The sequence below is a fragment of the Mchenga conophoros genome, linkage group LG8, assembly GCF_057382185.1.
Source record: "Mchenga conophoros isolate Kocher_MC1m ecotype Shallow Benthic linkage group LG8, M_conophoros_male_GT1.1, whole genome shotgun sequence".
In the NCBI taxonomy this organism is placed as follows: domain Eukaryota; kingdom Metazoa; phylum Chordata; class Actinopteri; order Cichliformes; family Cichlidae; genus Mchenga; species Mchenga conophoros.
The window spans coordinates 986,149-1,009,559 of record NC_140533.1 but is presented as its reverse complement, the minus strand read 5'-3'; the positions used below and the strand labels follow the sequence as shown (position 1 = coordinate 1,009,559).

At 41.5% G+C, this 23,411-nt stretch overlaps 2 protein-coding genes across 5 annotated transcripts in view; one reads left to right on the top strand and one right to left on the bottom strand.

The window, feature by feature from the left end:
* LOC146567875 (RNA binding protein fox-1 homolog 3-like) overlaps positions 1-23,411 on the bottom strand; it is a 597,530-nt gene that overhangs the window by 274,011 nt on the left and 300,108 nt on the right. The window lies entirely within an intron of this gene.
* On the top strand, positions 20,610-22,501 carry LOC146567876 (uncharacterized). The gene is made up of 4 exons (XM_085283322.1): positions 20,610-20,711; positions 20,878-21,024; positions 21,904-21,996; positions 22,190-22,501. Exons 1-4 carry the CDS (start codon positions 20,610-20,612, stop codon positions 22,499-22,501), a joined length of 654 nt encoding a protein of 217 aa, XP_085139448.1.

Sequence of the window (23,411 nt, the reverse complement as noted above, 5' to 3'; positions counted from 1 at the left end):
ACTGCCTCAGCTAGTGGTAGACTTCAAAATCAATTATCGAGCAATCCCTGCTGCGACAAGTGCCTCAAACACTGACACACATAAAGTACACACACACACACACACACACACACACACACACACACACACACACACACACACACACACACACACACACACACACACATTGATTTAGTGCCTCCTTCAAGAAACAGGCAGAAAGGGAGAGGAAGAGGAAATACATCACTCGACCCTGCGCTGCTTTCTTCTTCTCTCTGTCTTGTTAAATGTGATGGCTGTGCGAGCTTGTATTTTATCTGGAAGTGGAGAAACATTATGAGCTGAAAGCTGGAGCGGCTCAGTGAATGCAGAGCAAACACTGCAATCAGCTCACAGCAGCTAAAGGGAGAGAACGCCATGTGTTAGCAAAGATGTCTTATATCTAAAACAACACAAAGAGAACAGATCATTTCCTGCCCCGTGTCTGTGTGTGTGCGCGCGTGTGTGCATGCATGTGTATGTGTGTGTGCGCACGTGCGCTGCGGTTCTACAGCAGAAATGGGTAAGACTGCTGCATTGCGTTGCAGGTCCGACACAGCTGATGGAGGTTAAGCTGATGCTGGTGGTTCCACCAGATGCACCTCAGTCTTTGATCAGGATGCTAAAAATAACTTTGAGGTTATTTTTTGGTAACAAGGTGAGGAGGGCAGAAAGGCAGAGATGCAGAACATCAGCAACAGTGACACGCTTGAAAAACAACAGACACAATGTTACTGGTTTAGGTTGTGAGTGACTCTTTATTTATGCTTTATGCTGGTCTGGTCTGTGAGTTGTTCTGTAGGAGTTTGTTCTCAGTGTTGTTTGGGTTTGACTTCAGTTACTCTGAGTATTTTTACTGTTGTTCTCTGTGTCCCTGTGATTGTGTTGATTGTGCGTTCATTGTGTCTACTTTCAGCCATCAGTGTATATACATGCAGTCCTGTCATTCCTGTGTTCAGTGTCTCGGCGTGTGTGTTTTTGGTACTTTTGGTTTATGGATTTATGCTTCTGTTATAATTAAAGACTTTCTTTGTGTGAATCCTGCCTATGCCGTGCTCCCTCGCTATATCGTGATTCACCCTTCACGGCCGCGCTGTTTCGCCGATGTTTTTTTTGGTGAAATTTTTCATGTTTTTTTTATTTTTTTATTACAGCACATTGTGTTCTGCGTCCTGATTGGCTGTAGACCATAGTCAATCAGTCTCGTGCCATGTCTCCTGTACAGCACAGAGTGCGTTCAGCTTGTCAAATTGACTTAAATCTTCTATCCCAGCAGTGTGACTCTGCTGCACTGTATGTTTGTACGTTTTCTCCCCAACAAACACAACAATGTCGATGAAACGTCGTCACCTGCGCGTCTTTGGTTTCATCCTATAATACTGGACTGATTGTTCTAGGTTTGAACTCTGAGAGTTTAAACAAGAGAGAAACGTGTGCAGATGTTCATGCCTGTCTGAGTGTTTAAAGTGTGCAGTGAGGGGTTTTACAGCCTTCAAACATCGACAATATTGTAACAAATAAAGTTGGCTGCTTCGCAGATCTCACCTATCGCGGGTTATTTTTAGAACGTACATACCGTATTTTGTATGGTGTCACAGCTGAGATGACGATTGGCGCATATCAAATATTTGTATGTTATGTGAAAAAGAGAGTCAATTCTATCATTTTATGTATTGACATAAAAATTAAATGAGCTGGTTCTCATTACCAGGTTCTGTTTGAAACAGCCACAGATGAACAACCAAAGGTCACCATGTCATTATGGATTTAACAGAAACGAAGCCAAAATTCAGAAGCAGTTTGTGAAAAACTAAAAACCCTGTGTTGAAGGATCAAGTGCTCGGAAAAACTACCTCCAACCTCCTTTCTGCTCACTTTTTCTTTGACCTCCATGAAAAAATCACGACGTCTGAGTGCACTCACACTGCTCCCCAGCAATGTGATGGAAGATGTTTGTTTTGAAACCACAATGTCCTGAAGTCACTACATTACACATGTCTTCCTTCAGCCCACATGTTCTTTCTGTGTTGCTTAATGTTTAATGACATTAATAATAGTTCTAAAGGTTTTAAATACAGTGACATAACTGAGACAAAATAAGTTGTGGTAAATCCTGAAAACACAACGGAGCAGCTTGAAAATGATTTTCTTACATCAGCACAGTATTCACAGTTCACGGGAGGGTTTGACATGTTTAACATGCCACTGTCACCGAACGCTCTGACTTAGAAACCTTGATAAGTGATCAACTATTCACCCAAACTCGTGGTGTTTGAACCCAAACTGCACTCTTTTCCTAACCTGAGTGAAAAGTTTGTCACTGCTTTGATTGTTTTTTGTGCTCTGACTGTGTCTGTGTCAGGTTGGGATGATGTGGGCGTCTTTTTGGTGGAGTCTCAGGTTCCCACTCACCCACCTCTTCCTCATTAATCTCATCAACATGATGCACAGAGCAAACTAGTGGCCCACCTCTTAGCATCCTCTCTGCTGTCTCAGAGTCAGCGATTTGTAAATGATACATTTTAACACGACTGGTGAACAGAGATGGGCAGTAACGCGTTACTTGTAATGTGTTACTGTAATCCGATTACTTTTTTCAGGTAACGAGTAAAATAAGGGATTACTAATGCAAAAAGGGTAATTAGATTACCGTTACTTTCCCGTAGGAACGCTGCGTTACTGCGTTAATAAAACCGTGATTTTTTTTGCGAGAATGTCTCATGACAGTGACGTAAGCGAGTGCGACGTTCGTGACAACAGCTGTGTGCAGATCAACAGTGGATCTGTCACAGTCTGGCTGGGGCAGACTGTATGTGTTTGCAAAAGAGGACTCAAACGCAGACCAAAAACTGAACGTGGGTTTAGCAAAAAACAAGACGTTTATTGAGGCTAGCAAAGAGGGTACAAACAAAAGGGCATTGGTGAAACTAAACAATAACCTAAACTGGGTGAACTAAAACTAAACACGAAAAAACCTTAAACATGGTGAACTGACATAGATACTGTACCTGAAGTTGTGACATGAATGAGCAGACGACCTGACAAAGAATGACTGAAAGCACACGGACTAAATACACACAGGAGGATAATGAGGGAAGTGGGAACACATGGAGAAACAGCTGACACATGAACATAACGACGTCACAGTGGAAGAGTAAAACTAAACACGATTAACACAAGAACACCAGACCTCTTCAAAAGAAAACAGGAAACATAAGACGCAGACATGACAACCTGAACTTGAAAACGTAAGACACAGACATGAAACACATGAAGAGCAGGGGAGACTTAACATGGGTTGGAAACACAAGGGGGAACTAATAAGCAAATTAACATAGGAGACCTAATGAGCTTAAACATACTGTAAACATCAAAATGAACTAAAACTCAAAACACTGGGTCATAAGACCCAGGATCGTGACAGGATCATATATCGAGTACGGAGAGAGTATGAGCGTGCAGCGTTTCTTTTTACAGCAAAAAAAAACCCTAAACTTCCGAGCAAGCACCAAGTGCGCTACCACGTGATGGGAAATTCACTCGCAGATTCTTCCACTGACCGCCGCAGCACACCTGCACCAGGGTAAACCTCCGCCTACCCAACTCCTGCTTTACAGGTGAAAATAGAGCAACAGGACCGCTGAGTCTTTGACTTTATTTATTTTCTGCTGTGTTTTACTTGCATCTATTTGAAAGACTGAGTGTAAACACAAAAAAAATATATATTTATATTTTATGAGCTGGAATGTGCAGAAAATAGGTTTCAAATGTTAAACTAATTTCTTCCAGTCAGAGAATGGTGCATATGATTAAATTTTTGCTTGATGCATAAAGTTAAAAGCTTAAAACTAATAAAACAAGTTTTAAAAAGAGACTTTTCCATTTGATTACATTTTGTATGATGGATTATGCAGAGAAAGTAGAATTGGGCTGAAAGATCTATCGCTTTATCACCTCTTCAGGTTGTAAATCGTGTTTCTAAAAAGTAGCTAAGTAACTAAGTAATTAATTACTTTTCAAAATAAATAATCAGTAAAGTAACGGGATTACTTTTTTGGGGAAGTAATCAGTAATTAGTTACTGATTACTTTTTTCAAGTAACTTGACCAACACTGCTGGTGAATCTGTTAGCGGCTCTCCTGGACTGGTCTCCCTCTCCGCTCTCTGTGACCTCATCAGTTTCCAGAGCTTATTCTAAATCATCTGTAACCATAACAATACAAATAACTGTCAACAAGTCACCTGTTAACCATCTAGTAAACAACACAATGCAAATCATTGCTTTGTTAACAGAAGAACAGTTGCAGTTCTGGACATTAAACTTCGGTTAATCTTAAAGACTCATTTGGGTTTTTCCTCATATACAAAGTGTCAGATCAGACAAGAAGGTTTAAAGAAAGCGTTCAAGATTTTTTTCTGAGAGCATGTTTATACTCCACATTGTCTTTAATAATGAGTTATTATTAATCTCTCTTCCTCCCCTCACCCCCAGCAGATGGCCCCACCCCTCCCTGAGCCTGGTTCTGCCTGAGGTTTCTTCCTGTTAAACAGGAGTTTTTCCTCCCGCTGTCACCAAGTGCTTGCTCATAGGGGGTCATCGGATTGTTTGGGTTTTCTCTGTCTTCTCTGCAATATTGTTGGGTCTTTACCTTACAATACAGTATGAAGGGCTTTCAGGCAACTGGTGCTATACAAATAAAACTGAAGTGAAAAGAAGAAACCTTCAGAGAATAACCGACTCCCCTCTCATCCCCATGGTCACTGATATTTCTTCCCCTAACTCTATAAGGTAATATTTGTGGCAATCAAAGCATTTTGACTGGTTTTCTACTCTGTCATGATGTCTCCACCCACTGCAGTAAATATAGTGTCATTCCTCCTCATGGTTTAGGACTGTTTCCTCTCCGAGCACACTCTCTGTCTCACAAAGTCAGGCATGTTCTGCATTCTTGCTGGTACTCTAATATTCAATAGCAATAATCAATCACATTGCTATGACAGTGATGCTGATGCTGCTAAGACAGGACTGGCTTCAAAAGAGAGCCATTCGTGAGGCAACGGTTTCCATGTTTGGACTGATGAGCCTTTCCTCTGACTCATGGATAAGAAAAGACTGGTAAATTTGTCCTTGTGACATCAAGACAACACCCTCTGTGGGACACCATGGAAAATGTATTTAGGAATGCTGTGCAGTGCTTCCAGAGACATAAAGTGGACAAATAGAGAGATTCTGCATGAATGTGCAGGAGAAGAGGGGAAGAGATAGGAGCATAGTGTAGCAACAGTGAGAAAGAGGAACAGAAAAACGAGACAAAGAGAGAAGGTTTAAAAAGAAAGAAAAGCACACACTGCAGAGGTTTTTCAGGAAGTATAGTTGGAGAAAGCCTCTTGTCCTCTGAAGAGAAATGTTTGCACTGGAGACAATGAGGCTGCTGAGATGCTGCTGCCTCAGGCAGAGACCTGGGGAGGTTTCAGTGCCAGCCAGGCCTCCAACAGTCTTTTCCTCAAAGCCATTCAACACAACATCAACTTCCTGCTCAAAGCCAGAATCAGCGGTGCCACATTTCAGCTGCAGCGGTGTTTAGCTTTGTGCTTTTTATTTGGTGGATCTTCAAACAAACTCACAGGTTTCCACAGAGATGCCAAATGATGGCAATGAGCTCAGCTGGTTCCCTTTGATCACACGCTGAGCGACTGCATGATGCTCTTTTCACAGTAACAAACGATTAAACGCTGTATTTTGGCTTTACTTCCAACTGCAGGTCTTCTTTCTATTATATCTTCACAAACTGATTGAATTACAGTCATGTGTTTATTAAATGAGTGAATTAGTCACTAAATAAGTGTTTAGAATTGCCTACACATTTTAACAAGGTTCTTGTTGGACAAAGTCTGACGAGAACCTTGTTAAAATGTGTAACTGGCTTCAAAACTGCTGCTTGGTATTTTCAGAGAGAGTAAATGAATAAGCTCTTTCAAATATCAAGAGCTGCTGCAGCCAGGGTTAGAAAAAAGTATCACCTCCCAGCTAATTTTGAACTCAGGAGCTATTTGTTCAGTGCCGTCTCAGTTGGACTGTTTTAGCATTCTCCACATTAACAAGCCTATCATAAATCATGCAATATAACAAATGGACTTATGCTGTGTAGATAGTGCTGCTCCTCCCGATGCCCAGAACAAGAAAAGCAAAGGTCAAATGATTAGCCTTGGTATCCCTGTGTGCCTTTAATGATAGTGCAGAACCTTTGTGCTGGGTGCGTGCCTCCTCAGCACATGTAGCGCTTGTTAAATACAGAACAGAGATAAATTAATGAAGGCTTTGTCCTGCTGCTTTGTTGGCCACTGAATAACTTAGGAGTGATGACTGAGCACAAATGTAGGCACTGTACAGTAGCTCTACTGTAGAACTGTATTAAAGTACACACAGCTTCACCAAAGCTCCTTATTTATCCTGATTAATGTAGCACTGTGTGTTTATTAGTATTAACTAACAACTGTAAATGACTCAGACTTTTATTTTTTTATGAATTACAGTCCAATTTACTGCTAGTTCTAATGGAAACAAGAGGCACGCCTTCGATGTTTTAAGCACAACATGTGCATATCCGCCTGGTGGCTCCCTTCACCTCTGGTGTCCACCATTTGGTTTGGGGGTTACCATCACGACAGGCACCAACCAACATGTGGCTGCAGTTCAGTGCAGCGGCTTCAGCAATGGAGGTGCTGAACACGGTCGATTCAGACTCAGTGTCCTGTCGTTGAAGCTCTGCCTGAGGTGGGAGTTGAAGATATCGCGGACTGGGGCCGCTGGCAGGCATTTCCAGCACACCCTCACTGTAAATTTAGGTGCTCCAGGTCTGTCCAGCATCCTCCCCCGCTACCTGATCCAACTCACCACAGGTGATGACCAGTTTACAGCTCAGCCCCTCATTTTCACCCAAGTGTCCAGAACATATGGCCACAGGTCTGGTGATACAACTATAAAATCGATCATTAACTTGTCTTCTAGGGTGTCCTGGTGCCACGTGCACTTATGGACACCCTTATGTTCTAAACATGTTGTTTGTTATGGACAAACTGTGGTGTGCTACCGGGATTTAAAAATAGTTACGCAAAACAGAGCATGCCCGCTCCGACCGGCTTCATAGGGTTAATTACCGACCAATAACCTGCCTCAGCACTACTGAAGCTCCTGTCAGGCATCATAGCAGCTAAGATGAACAGGCACATGGATCAATGCATGAGCGGGGCACAGAAAGGGGCAAGAATACCAGAGGCGCAAAACACCAGCTACTGGTTGACTGAGCAGTCAGCCGAGACTGAAAGATATATATATATATAAACACCCAGCACGCCCCTGCGGGCGGTTTATCCTTCAAGCTCGGGTCCTCTACCAGAGGCCTGGGAGCTTGAGGGTCCTGCGCAGTATCTTAGCTGTTCCCAGGACTGCGCTCTTCTGGACAGAGATCTCCGATGTTATTCCCGGGATCTGCTGGAGCCACTCGCCTAGCTTGGGAGTAGCACCTAGTGCTCCGATTACCACGGGGACCACCGTTACCTTCACCCTCCACATCCTCTCGAGCTCTTCTCTGAGCCCTTGGTATTTCTCCAGCTTCTCGTGTTCCTTCTTCCTGATATTGCTGTCATTCGGAACCGCTACATCGATCACTACGGCCGTCTTCTTCTGTTTGTCTACCACCACTATGTCCGGTTGGTTAGCCACCACCATTTTGTCCGTCTGTATCTGGAAGTCCCACAGGATCTTATATATATATATATATATATATATATATATATATATATATATATATATATATATATATATATATATATATATATATATATATATATACACACACAGTGGGGCAAAAAAGTATTTAGTCAGCCACCGATTGTGCAAGTTCCCCCACCTAAAATGATGACAGAGGTCAGTAATTTGCACCAGAGGTACACTTCAACTGTGAGAGACAGAATGTGAAAAAAAAAATCCATGAATCCACATGGTAGGATTTGTAAAGAATTTATTCGTAAATCAGGGTGGAAAATAAGTATTTGGTCAATAACAAAAATACAACTCAGTACTTTGTAACATAACCTTTGTTGGCAATAACAGAGGTCAAACGTTTACTATAGGTCTTTACCAGGTTTGCACACACAGTAGCTGGTATTTTGGCCCATTCCTCCATGCAGATCTTCTCGAGAGCAGTGATGTTTTGGGGCTGTCGCCGAGCAACACGGACTTTCAACTCCCGCCACAGATTTTCTATGGGGTTGAGGTCTGGAGACTGGCTAGGCCACTCCAGGACTTTCAAATGCTTCTTACGGAGCCACTCCTTTGTTGCCCGGGCGGTGTGTTTTGGATCATTGTCATGTTGGAAGACCCAGCCTCGTTTCATCTTCAAAGTTCTCACTGATGGAAGGAGGTTTTGGCTCAAAATCTCACGATACATGGCCCCATTCATTCTGTCCTTAACACGGATCAGTCGTCCTGTCCCCTTGGCAGAAAAACAGCCCCATAGCATGATGTTTCCACCCCCATGCTTCACAGTAGGTATGGTGTTCTTGGGATGCAACTCAGTATTCTTCTTCCTCCAAACACGACGAGTTGAGTTTATACCAAAAAGTTCTACTTTGGTTTCATCTGACCACATGACATTCTCCCAATCCTCTGCTGTATCATCCATGTGCTCTCTGGCAAACTTCAGACGGGCCTGGACATGCACTGGCTTCAGCAGCGGAACACGTCTGGCACTGCGGGATTTGATTCCCTGCCGTTGAAGTGTGTTACTGATGGTGACCTTTGTTACTTTGGTCCCAGCTCTCTGCAGGTCATTCACCAGGTCCCCCCGTGTGGTTCTGGGATCTTTGCTCACTGTTCTCATGATCATTTTGACCCCACGGGATGAGATCTTGCGTGGAGCCCCAGATCGAGGGAGATTATCAGTGGTCTTGTATGTCTTCCATTTTCTGATGATTGCTCCCACAGTTGATTTTTTCACACCAAGCTGCTTGCCTATTGTAGATTCACTCTTCCCAGTCTGGTGCAGGTCTACAATACTTTTCCTGGTGTCCTTCGAAAGCTCTTTGGTCTTGGCCATGGCGGAGTTTGGAGTCTGACTGTTTGAGGCTGTGGACAGGTGTCTTTTATACAGATGATGAGTTCAAACAGGTGCCATTCATACAGGTAACGAGTGGGGGACAGAAAAGCTTCTTACAGAAGACGTTACAGGTCTGTGAGAGCCAGAGATTTTCCATGTTTGAGGTGACCAAATACTTATTTTCCACCCTGATTTACCAATAAATTCTTTACAAATCCTACCATGTGGATTCATGGATTTTTTTTTCACATTCTGTCTCTCACAGTTGAAGTGTACCTCTGGTGCAAATTACTGACCTCTGTCATCATTTTAAGTGGGGGAACTTGCACAATCGGTGGCTGACTAAATACTTTTTTGCCCCACTGTATATATATATATATATATATATAGCATATTTTAAAGCAGACCGGACCGGACTGGCAGACCGGGGTGGTGGTCCCCATCTTTAAGAAGGGGGACCGGAGGGTGTGTTCCAACTACAGGGGGATCCACACTCCTCAGCCTCCCTGGGAAAGTCTATGCCAGGGTGCTGGAAAGGAGAGTTCGTCCGTTAGTCGAACCTCGGATACAGGAGGAACAATGCGGTTTTCGTCCTGGTCGCGGAACACTGGACCAGCTCTTTATCCTCTCGAGGATACTTGAGGGGGCATGGGAGTTTGCCCAACCAGTCTACATGTGTTTTGTGGACTTGGAGAAGGCATTCGACCGTGTCCCTCGGGGTGTCCTGTGGGAGGTGTTGCGGGAATATGGGGTGTCTGGCCCATTGCTACGGGCCATTCGATCCCTATACAACCGTTGCAAGAGCTTGGTTTGCATTGCCGGCAGGATTGCCGACAGGATTTCTAGGCGCAGCCAAGTGGCGGAGGGCTTTCATTTCGGTGGCCTCAGAATCTCATCTCTGATTTTTGCGGATGATGTGGTTCTGTTGGCTTCATCGGGTGAGGGCCTCCAGCTCGCACTGGAACGGTTCGCAGACGAGTGTGAAGCAGCGGGAATGAGGATCAGCACCTCCAAATCTGAGGCCGTGGTTCTCAGCCGGAAAAGGGTGGATTGCCCACTCCGGGTCGGGGATGAGTTCCTGCCACAAGTGGAGGAGTTCAAGTATCTCGGGGTCTTGTTCGCGAGTGATGGGAGAAGGGAGCCGGAGATCGACAGACGGATTGGGGCTGCAGCTGCAGTAATGCGGACGCTGCACCGTGGTGAAGAGGGAGCTGAGTGTAAAAGCGAAGCTCTCAATTTACCGGTCGATCTAAGTCCCTACCCTCACCTATGGCCACGAGCTGTGGGTAGTGACCGAAAGATCGAGATCGCGGATACAATAAAACAGGAAACACACAGACCGAAGCTCTGACTCGCAACACTCAAGCTTAACACAGTAACGGGGGAGACACAGGGAACATAGCGACAAAGACATGAAATGTGGGATTAGGAAAAGCATAGAGTAGACATGGGAACAGAGACTAAACACAGGCTGACATAACTACTGTGGGAGGAAGGACTGCAGTCACTAAGCACTAAAGAAAACCAAAACTATGACCAACAATGATCAAATAACATGATCACACAGTCTGAAATACAAATACCATGACATTTCCTTTGCCCCTAATTTTAACGCCCTCTGCTAACTGACCAGATGCCACACTCTGATTAAAAAGTGTTCCTTACATGTTTTTGTGAGCAGTGGATATGTTTGGGTGTCTATGTGGGTGTGTGTGAACGGTCGTGTGGTTGAAAACAACAAAGGAATGATTTTAGGATCACAGTCTGATAGACTGCCTTTATTTGGCTGAGGTGATCTTTACATGTAAGAATCAGCTGCTCTCAGAGAAAAGATCTGTGTAGTCAGATTTCTCCCCGTCAGCACACTGCTGCAGAGCCCTGTGATCCATTACAGTCCCATTGACACAAAGGATGAGCTATGAGATGTAGATCTATGTGAAGACTGATCACTCCATAATCTATGTTCAATATCAGGACTGAAAGAGAGCTTTTAAAAGTCTGCCAAGACACCATAGTGGATACATCTGATTTCATCAAAATGGCACAAATTAATGTTTGTGTAATTAGACGTGGTGAGGAGGTTTCAAGATGACTTCTTTGATGTCTGATGCAGATCGCCCATCATATAACCTCTACTGCATTTCGGTCACCCTCCACATTAAGCTTGTGTACACTACTTTGATGTAACTTTCTTACTCTGAAACTGGCATCTTATTGATGACAGTACACTGATTTCCAAAATCAACAAAACTGCCTGCTCTTTACATTTATGTTCTTTGGATTAGCAGGGGAACCAATAACCACATTATTAGGTGTGTTTTACTGAAAATGTATATTTGACCTTATTGGATAGTCATTAGTCACATTCTGCATTGACCTTCCACTGTCAGTGCTGGCAGCAGAGAGGACACTGCAAAAGGGGAGCTGGGGGTGCTATCACTACAGACTACTCTGACCAACATGTTGCTTCTTCATCAGTTAGAGCCGTGCACATCAGTTGATATTTGAGGGATCCTTTTAGTACGTATCTCTGAAGATATTTTACAATTTCCCCTTGCTGGCTTTGCAAAGGATAGAAGGATCAATCAAAAGTAAAAAACCAACAAACACATTAAAAACACCCATAATGATCAACCAGATACTGTCAAATTATGTAAATTAATGGCTTCTTAAATTGTAGAAGTTTTCCATAGTTGAAATTTACATGAGCTCGTCTGTAGTTTGGAGATGTTTACATTAAGTAAAACAATGACAGTACATACGTATAAATAGAAATATGAGATTAAAGTGCTATAAATAAACAAGGTCAGAATTGCTATTATTAGTTGGGTTTTATAAATAAAATGATTTGCCAATTATACAAATAGACATGCAGTGTTACAAATGTAATAAATGTATGGATAAAACTATTTTAAAAGGTTACATTGGTGACAATATTAACTTTGTCTTTTTACACAAAAAGCATTACTACCTTTTGAGTTACAATGTTTACTGTTAACATAAGTTTAAAATTCAAATAATGTACTGCTGCTGTAAAATCACTTCTACTTTATTTCTTGATATAGATTGTTCCTTATTTAAAAGGAAACATTTGGCTTGTGGTTGAATGACATCAATAACAGAATGATGACGATTACAAAAACACCTTTATTAATTACACTTGCACTAAATTCTGTTAATAACAGAACACAGTGGAGAACTTTTGCCTCTCTTTCAATTCAATTTTCAATTTTTATTTGTTTTACTTTTATGGAGAAACAAAGGAGGACAAAACTGAAAAAGAGCTGACAATGAAACAGAGAACCCTGAACTTAGAACCACACTGAACGTGGCTCCTACGCCTACAGTCAAACACACAACTATGTTTCAAACTGCTAAAGTTAACAGCAGTGCATGGTGAAATACAATGAAACATTTAGCTGTCCTGAATTAAATGTGAGCAAAGGCTGTAGAAGCACCAATGTGTTCCTTCTGTGAGGAGCAGGAAGACGAACACACAGTCCATGTGATGCACAACGGGACACAGAAGATGAGTGAGGATGATGATTGCAAACACGACACTCGAACTTGATGTGAGACTTGCAACCTGCTATACAGTACATATCAGGAATGTAAGCCTCGGTGAACCTTCAAGGGTTTGCCAGAAACACCTCAGCGTTCAGACTCCTATTAAAATGTTTTAAACTTCATGGCTACAACATCCTGTCTGAAAAACACGCTTTATTATCATTTGAATTTAAACAAATCTGTTTTATTTTTTTGCATCTCTCTTATTATTAGTTGTCTGAAATTTTGCAGATTTTGGTTAAAAAACAGAAAAAAAAGAAAACCCAACAAATTTACTGTAAAATACTCTAAACTATTCGTCGATTACACAAAAATTCCCCGTTTCAAGAGCAGGTAGAGACAATCTTGGTGTTAAGATAGGAAGAAAACTGTATTTTGACAATTTTCTAATGTCTGAATTTTTTATTTAAAGTTAAACTTTAACTTTAACTAACAGTTTTAGCAATTAAATTAAATTAAATTAAATTAAATTAAATTAAATTAAATTAAATTAAATTAAATTAAATTAAATGTTTTACTGGCTTTATGTTTGATTACATTTTTCTTTTAAACAACACAGGTATATTTAATATATATTTAAAGAATAAGTGAAGTCTATGCACGTTTTAAACATGAAGAAGAGAGGAGAGGCTTTTGCAAAGACAAAAGGAGAACATACCGTCCACTATGCCAGATACATGTAATATTACTGAGCTCCTAACATTTCTATATCCATAATGTTCTGGGTCTGAGAACTGGGAGATGAATGCCCATTAACACGGAGCTCTGTTTATCTGATGCCACTTGAGGATTTACTCGTCTCTGTGGAACCCGTCACATCAACTGTCCTATTTTCTCTCATCCATTTAGCCTTTAAGCTACAAGCAGGGGTGGGCCTTTCTAGAGGGGCTGTTTCAGTTGCCTGCGACAGGCTGAGAGTGGTGGAACAGCCAAAGAGTCAGTCTCTGGTCACATCCAGGTTCTGCAGTCTCTTCTGTAGACCGTGTCCCAACTGGAATCTCTGATCTCCATCTGCGACTCATATGGTAAATGGTCTGTATTTGTATAGCGCTTTACTAGTACCTAAGGACCCCAAAGCGCTACACACATCCAGTCATCCACCCATTCACACACACATTCACACACTGGTGATGGCAGCTACATTGTACCCACAGCTGGGGCGCACTGACAGAGGCGAGGCTGCCGGACACTGGCGCCACCGGGCCCTCTGACCACCACCAGTAGGCAACGGGTGAAGCAAACTCCCAACTCTTGAGCCACGATCACCCTTTATTTCCCAGATTCATCTCAGAGGGCCCTGTCAGCTCTACCAGGCAGGCCTCCTAAGCAGCCCTGCCTGACTGCCTTGCAAAAGGGCCGTCTGAGCATCATCAGGCTATTGCCCAGTGCCTCTGGCTTGTGTGCACTCCAGTCCCCTGGTTCTCCAAGCCTTTGACTGTATTTGCTCCTGGTGTCCTGGATAAGACCTTTAACTTTGTGAACTGCTCCGTTCTGAGGATAACAGAACCAGGCCAAGATTATACTGTAACACTCGTGAAAAACAAATTTTCCATATCATATTATTCCACAACATAGTCGGTCGTGGATACGAGCAAGCTAGGAAGGACAAGCCGAGGATCCAAAGACTGTAGAAGTGAGATTTAACTCCTCAGAAATGTCCCACTGCTGTCTTTTGCATCCACCTCATTCACTCTATTATTCCACTCTCTCCCACACTTTTCTTTGTTGCTGTCTTTGTATTCTTCTCCTCTTTTTGCTTCTTCTTCAGTTCCTCCATCCTGAGGCCCCCTCAGTCTTTGCCCTGCAGCTACAATAGCAATGAGATATTTTGCATTAAGGTCCTGACTGGCTGGGCTAAATGGGGTGGTATGCAATTAGTTTTGCGAGTACTTATCTCATTAAAGTAAATGAATTATTGATTTAATGACACTCATGCTTTTAGAGACAGGAGAGCTGCTATTATGACTGTCTGTGTTTGAAAGGACACTGTCCAGCTCAGCACTGAAGCGGCCTCTCGTCTCAGCCGCTCACTGCTCACTAGTTTTCTTATTGTCTGTTTCCATCGTGAGTTTCTTATCATCTCTTACATCATGTGTCACCATCTTTTTCACAATTGGATACACATGTCACTGTTGTTTCTGGAATACTGTGGTGGGAAATGTGTACAACTGCAATAATTATCATCATACTGATTAAGCTGATGGTGTCAGGGAAGTCTACAGAGTTTTATGGAAAGTTGTGATTTTGTGCAAATTTATCTCTGAATGAATTCGACAGATTTTGGAGGATTTTGTCTCCTCAAATTTCAGTGGCACTGTAACGTGTACTGACAGAAGGTCAGACCTCTGCTGAGCCAAGCATTCCTTTAACCTTAACTGGGAATGACTTCATGAATGTTTTCATTACACATAACATCATTTAGGCCACAGCTACTAGTTTCTTTTTCCCCAAACCATCAACGTGTCTTTTAGACCCCATTCCTACAAAACTGCTCAAAGAAGTCCTGCCATTAATTAATTCTTCGATCTTAAATATGATCAACCTATCTCTAATAATCAGTTATGTACCACAGGCCTTCAAGCTAGCTGTAGTTAAACCTTTGCTCAAAAAGCATCTCTAGACCCAGCAGTCTTAGCTAATTATAGGCCAATCTCCAACCTTCCTTTCATATCAAACATCCTTGAAAGAGTAGTTGTCAAACAGCTAACAGATCATCTGCAGAGGTTTATTTGAAGAGTTTCAGTCAGGTTTCAGAAACGTATCCTCTGAAGCTGCAGGTGATTCTTCTGTAAGAATTATACTGAACAAGAATGACCGAGACAGACGTTGTTGTTGTTTTTAAGCAAAGAGGTCAAATAAAAAATGTAAAAACAGAAAAGAGTAATTCATGGCCAAGATACATCAAGTGTGTTGCTTCAAGGGGAGATCCCTCGTCCTTCAGATGTCTAACGTTGTTTCCATTGTTATGAAATATGATGGCGTAGCTTATAATATTGTGCAACACACTTTCAAACTTATCAATAAAAAATGTTTTGTTCAGGTTTTCTCAAAAACGTTTGTGTACCTGACGGGAGATCAGGGGTGGATGGAGAGAGCTCTGCACACTGACTCAACTCTTTACTTTACTAGATTCAAGATACAAGATCTTTTATTTGTCACACGCATAGTTATACAAGTATAACACAGTCAAATGTGTCCTGTACGCTCCTCGACTGTGCAAAAAGAGAGAGAAAACATTATGCACAGTAAGTAAGTAAATATACACAAAGATGAAACTATAAAACTAGAAGATTTTGGAATGCATAACAAAGCAATAAATAAGTAAAAAGGTTCACAGTGAGAGCGTAGTGGTCAGGAAGTCGTGGCAGCGCCATCTTATCGCTGTCACATGGATACCAATGATCTGATTGCTCTTTTTTCTGTTGTTCTGGAGACTGTGTGACTGTAAGTAATACTGCTTTAAACCGCGGTGATGATGACCGAAGTGTGTGTGTGTGTGTCTAGTTTCTCTGATGAATTACAGTAGAAGTAGCAGGTCTCTAATATTTGACCCCGTATCTACCGCTTCCTTCGCCTCCTCTCTACTTATGTGGACACCTGCTTGGACACCGAGGCCTTCCTTCTTGCAATTAACCTCACCCACAAGGCAGACTCCTACACACACCTGCGGTGATTAGCCAGCACAAATAGCTGTCTAATACCCACTAAATGCTCTCATAACTCATGAAAAGACTTTGTGACCCCGGACTGACTCACAGCCTGTGGATCATGAATCAAAAAGAAGTGTGAAAATAAGCAGTTCTGCCTTGATTGTTAATCAGGTTTAGCTCTGCTCACGTCAGTGGTCGGCGCTAACACTCAAGACCATGATAACCAGAGAAGCATAGATGCGAGGGTTATGTGGAAGAAACCTTCGTTCTGAAAGTCAGCCACAAAGCATAATGTTTTCATCTCTGTGGGTTCATTTCTTTATAAGTGAGCAGGCTTTGAAATCAACAGGGGATCAATTCATTGTTTCCCCCATTGTAGATGGAAGTGTTTCCAAAAGGCTTTAACAAAACCACAAAACATGAATGCACATAAATCATAACATTACTTATGATTAGGAAACAGTTGTGACTGTTTATTAACAATCAAGTATTTATTTATTTATTTTCCCGTCTGTCCCGTTTGGTTCTTTTGCATCAGAATTCTTGTCTAAAGGCAAAGAAAGATGCCCAACAGATTTACTTTACCAAATGGACCATCCCAGCCTTGCCGTATTGGTCTATTTGATTCACCTTTTATTGTTTATTTTATTTTAAACTGCTAAACACGGGACAGACGTGACTGGGGGAAAGAAAAAGAGTGAGGAGGAGGGATGGAGATAAAGGGCAAAAAAACAAACAAACAAACAAAACAAACAGACAAAAAACACATCTATCAATCACCTGGATCACCTGTTGAGAAAGAAAAAAGAGAAAACAAGCAAAAAAAGAGCAACATAATAAACAACATCATGATGATCTATGGGAATATGACAGTAAATACTACATATTATTGTGCAGCACGTACTTTTAACTAAAGTTTAATAACGTTTTGTGAAATGTGTGTGTGTGTGTGTGTGTGTGTGTGTGTGTGTGTGTGTGTGTGTGTGTGTGTGTTGTGTGTGTGTGTGTGTGTGTGTGTGTGTGTGTGTTGTGGATACATGAAATCTTTCACCCAGTTGCATTGTAGGAACTTTATTTCAGTTCCTATAATATTTCATTGGTGTGTAAGATAGTATAGACACTCATAGCTGCTGTTAGTGAGTCTCCAACAAATGACTGTGTGTTCTTAATCACACAAACTTAACTGTGTGTGTATATGTGCACTCATGAATGTGTGTAATGCCACACGTGCTGAACAAGCTTATATTCAATTAATATTTGGGTGGCTGCTGCTGCTCTGGCCGAGCGCTCCTTAACGACTGGGGCTGTAATAGGAGGCAGTGCAGCAGAACTGCTGCCTGTGTGGGAGGCCGAGGTCATAAACAGCTGCTGTGGCTCGGGGTAAAAACAACTGCTCCTCTCTCTTTTTTTGTCTTCCCTGAAGAGTTGAAATAACTATATGAATGAAACTATGAGAAAATATATTATTATTATTATTATTATTATTGTTGTTGTTATGTAAACTCATGTTCCCAGTTTACTATTTAGAGTTTCAGCTAAGTTCATGAAATGAACCGGTACATCTTTCTTTCTTAAACGTTTTGAACTCCTCCAATCTTGTTCACTAAAATTTGCCCACACCAACCATGCAGCTGTGATCATTTTGTACTCCTACTGTGGAAATAGAGACAAATCACACGTTTTACCACTGAAATAATGTCTCATAACCCAAAGAAGCAGGGGTTGGTTTGCAAATGTTCCACAGCTCAGTGCGTTACAGTGTTACTCTTTGTTTCTGTTTCAACTTCTTGTCTAAATTTTCTTCTGATTTTGTTCATGAAAGATGAACATCATGAGTATTATGTTTTCAGCAGTGCTGTTTGTAGCTGCATCACCTGAACTCACAGTCACCAGTATTTCTATGAACACACAGATATTCACTCTCCAGAGAATGAATGAGGGATGCTGTGCTCTTTAGCTGCAGACTTTTTGCTGAATTTACAAACTTGTGCTATTTGCCATGTCTGTGCAGAGCTTTGGTGCACTATAAGTGTACACTAACTTCAAATTAAAATTAAAGTGAAATTGGAAACTTCATTTTGCTGTAAAATGTTATGATGACATACGACAACAACAAAATTAATATTTCACTTAAAGCACTAACATTTGTTAATATCATTAGATTTTGTCCCTGGTGGCAGACACAATTACACAGCAGCATAAGTCTCATAGGGGAACGAACTAAGTGCATATGCTGTGAAGATAGTGAATGCTCTCAGGCACAGAGCCCATCAGTGAAGTTCCTGAAAGTGAAGTGGGTCCCCCTCATGCACCTCGCATGAGTGGGACCTTTTACCTGACTGACTACAGAGTAGGTTTTCATAGTCCATGCCACAAACGGATACTCAGCCCCCACCAAACGATGCCTCTGTTTCTCAAATACCAAATTTACTGCTAAAAACTCCCCGTCTCCTACGTGTCATAATTCCTGTCAGACAGCAAACTGCAGTGTGTGAAGAAGCCACTATTTTTCAGGCACCGAGGGCAGATCTGGTGGCTGTTATTGGGGTTAGTGACTCCTCTTTTAGCTGATGGCAAGAGAGACTGCCAGCAAGTGGACACAGAAGCCACTCAACCCCTGACCATTTAATAATAACAAGGTTATGTACCTTTAACTAAGGATATCCCCGAGCAACGGCATTAGGAGAGTTGAAACGTAAAGCTGGATATTTTCACATTAGTCTGTGTAATCCATCATATGTGTAAGTTCAGAGACGTGCTGATAATTAAGAAGTGTGACCTCAAGAGTTAGAGGTTATGAGGTTATTTTGGTAAGTTCGTTTTTTTTTTTTTTCTGTCAATTTTGAATGAGGTGTGTTTCATGGTTATCTGCGTGGGTAGGACTGTTTCTTCCTTCTCTGGAGTTAGCTAACTTTGAAGAGCGGGAAAGCCGCGTAGAGCCGTTACGTCTTCGCATATAGCTCCGTGAATGACAGGTTACTTTCTGCTTAACTGGAGTTGGTGATTGTTGGTAGTAGTGGTAAGACTGACCGACATGGTTTGGGTGATTTTATGAGTGTTTTATGATGCTCTATCTAAAATTCCTGTTTTTGTCAGTGGAGTTTAGTCGCGGCAACCGCATTAACTGGATTGATGAAAGGTTTAATTCAACTAAACCAGCGTTTAGGGGAGTTAATAACAAGGAGTAAGATAAAATCTGTCACAATAATTGCATGTGCATTTTATTTTTTGTAATATATTCACTTAGTTTTCGAATTCAGAATGATTTAGGTGGATAATTGTTCGGGTTATAGTTTCTCTGGTGCTCTGCATTAAGGCTGACTAACGGTGCGTTCACACCGAACGCGATAGACGCCCCTAGCTGATCGCGTGCACATTTGCACCTCGAAGCGCGTCCAGCATGAACTGGTCGAGCTTTAAGATATGCAATTTTCACGCGTATGAAGAAGAGATCTGGGAGGAAGTAGTGCCAGACGGTATGTTATTAAAATGGCAGCTGTCAATCTAGCGTTTGAAGAAAGAGTCTCCCTTCTCTATTTGCTGTGGAGAGCAGAGCAGTGCGTAAAGGACGTCCTCACCGTACCTGGGTCCATCAGGTCTTCCACAAGCGTGAGCAGTTTGGTGAGTCTCACCACTTGCTCCAGAAGCTGCGTCTGGATGACGGCCGCTTTCAGCTGTACCACCTTCTGTCCCTTGCCGAGTTTGAGGAGCTGCTGTCCCGCAGATTTTACCAGCTCGAGCGGTAGACGTGATAAGCGCGAATGCCGAAAATGCACCACACAAACTGCAGCGCGTATTTTACTTCGCGCTTCAAAGGCGTCAGTCGTGTGAATTAGGCAGAAAAGCGTTTTCTCAATGCAAATCTGCTTCCGAAGTTTAGCTGGACCCCCAGTCGCGCTTCATCGTGCTCCTCCATTGACTTTACATGTAAACCTGAAGCTCTGGTCGCGTCTATCGCGTTCGGTGTGTACGCACCGTAACAGTCTTCACATTTCACAGTATGTAGATATTAACACAAATTTGTCAGAGTAATAACTTTGTTTTAATTAATTTCTCTCCCCAGAAATGCATCACAAAGGTGTTGGTAAATTCACTAAAGAACAAGGCCCAAGACAAAAGTCAGGCAGCATTGAATGTGAAAAAGCCTAGAAGAGCAGAAGTCAATTACTGTCCGCAGTATCCAAAAGGAGAAACCACTGACAGCCTGGAAAAAGAGACAATTGCACTGCTTTCAGAGGTTCAGAAGAGAAACAATGACAATATAGTGACAATGAAAATGCAGAAGACTTTTTCGTACAGAAGGCACGAAGTTATTCAAGGACAGCCCTTCATTGCAGATTTTAAAAGCAGATGGCCAGCTCTGTTCACCGAGAAAGAGGTGCATGTCCTATATGTCTAGCTTTATGTCGCAAGAGTGTGTTTATGGTTGACCAGTTATTTCTTGTTTCATTAATATTGACATAACATAGTGATAAAACAGCTAATAATTCCTGGTATGTCCTTCCTCTGGTGCATATTGTAAGTGCATTGTTCATGTTTTTCAGATTGACAAGGAATTCCTGCGCATATCGACAGTATCTAGATTCTTTTATGAGCTAGACTTGTACACTCCACGCATGATGGAGCTCTTTCGAGGCAAAGGTGGGGTGGCTGGCAGAAAAATGAGACACATCATCGTGGCCATCTCCAAGGTGGGTTAGATCTGTGCTTAAGAACTTTTTATGCCCATAATCTGGCAATTTTATGAGCAAAGATATCTATACATATGGTAGGCAAAAGTCCTAAGAGGTTTTCATATTTTATACAAATTATATAAGCATCAGTCTTATATTAATAAGTAATTGATAACATCGTATGGTTAATTTTGATCAAAATGAAAAAAAAAACAAAAAAACATTAGTGTTTAGTTGCCTCATTTTGTGTCTGATTTGGTTTGGACAGATGTTTCGAGGTGGCTGTAGCTCAGGTGGTAGAGCGGGTCAGCTACTAACCAGAAGCTTGGCGGTTTGGTCCCAAGCTCCTCCAGTCTGCATGCCAAATATCCTTGGGCAAGATACTAACCCCAAGTTGCTCACCGATGCATTCATCGGAGTGTGAATGTGTATGAATGTTAGACAGGAAGCACTAAACCCGGTGGCACCAGTGTCCGGCAGCCTCGCCTCTGTCAGTGCGCCCCAGGGTGGCTGTGGCTACAATGTAGCTGCCATCACCAGTGTGTGAAGGTGTGTGTGAATGGGTGGATGACTGGATATGTCATCGCCTTGAGGCGACTTATGTTGTGATTTGGCGCTATATAAATAAAATTGAATTGAATATGTAAATTGCTTTGGGGTCCTTAGGGACCAGTAAAGTGCTATATAAATACAGGCTATTTAAACAGTTTAGAAAAAGTGATTGGGTGAATGAATTGTTGTTTAAAGGCAGCTTTGAGTGCTCCGAGTAGAAAAACGCTATATAAGAACCAGTCTATTTACCATGTGGCCTTTTGGACTCTTCCAAACTAAGTATTCCTTTTTCAAACTGCTGCCTAAAAGCTAAATATTGTCATTATGGATTCCCTTTTTTCTTAGGATGACACAATACATACAAGACGAGCATGCATCCTGAAGTCCTTGTGTGTCTACCTGAATGAAGACCATGAGAAACTTGTGAAGGAATATGCGGTCAGTTACATTCACAAGTTGTTCTGTGTTATGTAATTTGCTCCAGGAGTTATGGGTAATTTCGATATATGAAATGGTAAAATGTGACACCACGTGTGAATTACAGATATTGCAATTGGTCCTTGTTTTGCTGAATTCCTTTTTTTTTCATATCTAGACTCAAACAAATGTATTATTATATTTTACGTCATAGAACACTGAGGCCAACACTGAAGCCATGGAACAAACTGTGATGGGAGTGTATGTCATACATCAGGAGGGTGCGGAGCCTGGAGATGACCCAGAGAACATCGGTGTCCTGATTGAAGGCGTGGAGGTTCTCACTGGTTTGAGGAGCATTGCAATTGCTTGTGCTCTGTTATTTGGACTGATATACTGTCTGAACCTAAGCTACCCACTGGAGCTCAAATGCACTTTTGAAGTCTTGCAAAAGATTATCATGAAGTTGGATGGACAGAGGTTGTCATCCAAGGCACAGTTCCTAAAAAACAAACTAATGGGGTGAATGAGCTTGAAACAGACTCAGGCAAGCCAGATATTTTTTTTCAAGGTTTTTACAATGCAAATATGTGTTTACTGTTTTAAAGTTTAAAATTGTAAGTTATAAAATGTTCATATAAACTATGTGGTTTGCTCTGTGGCTATTATACAAAGATTGTTCGTCCATAACTTAAAGTCTTATACACTTGAAGTGTAAACACTGATTTTTGCCAGATAGCAATTGTTACAAAGGCAAATGCACACTGGTTTTCACAAATTGTTTGAGTGGAGCAGTTATACTCAAAATTGAATGTTGAATGACCTGCCCCGAAACCGGAAGTGACATCATTTTGCGGAAATGTAGTTTTTTACCATCGTGGCCTTATGAGCCTATACTTGTGTTTTTAAAAGTTATGTTTGACTTTATGACTGTGTCGTTTCTGGGATGCTGAGGACTCATATTGCACTGCTGGAAATAGTTTATTTTGATGCACATGCTGTTATTTTGCAAATTTGCACTATAATATATTTTTTCATTTTTCCTGCAGTATATGAAAATTGGTGTATCTCAAAAATAAAACTATGAAGACACTTAAAATAAATTTCCTTTGGTGGGAAACTAGTTTGTGCAACTTTTTTTGTATTTACAGTTTTGAGGGATAAGCCTCTTAAATTTCTCTAACTAGAAATATATGTTAAAAAAATCAAGAACGATTTTCGATTTTTTTGTAGTTTATTGCACTTGTTTGCAATTTATGTAATTACTATGCACTTAATGCAGACATATTATTAAAATTTGGGCTATAATGGTTGTATTGATGTATAGCAACTTGAAATGCTCCAAAAAATGGCTCCACAGCAGGTAAAAATATACTATAAGCTCTGGCGGACTTGGTTCTATGGTAGGTCTTAAAGGGTTAATAATGGATTGCATT

What these genes read in the sequence shown, in the direction of transcription:
- LOC146567876 (XM_085283322.1), top strand. Translation starts at nt 20,610, where the DNA reads ATGCAGAAGACTTTTTCGTACAGAAGGCACGAAGTTATTCAAGGACAG. An exon ending in CTCTGTTCACCGAGAAAGAG is followed by an intron (nt 20,712 to 20,877) that starts GTGCATGTCCTA and finishes CATGTTTTTCAG; the next exon opens with ATTGACAAGGAATTCCTGCG. An exon ending in TCATCGTGGCCATCTCCAAG is followed by an intron (nt 21,025 to 21,903) that starts GTGGGTTAGATC and finishes CTTTTTTCTTAG; the next exon opens with GATGACACAATACATACAAG.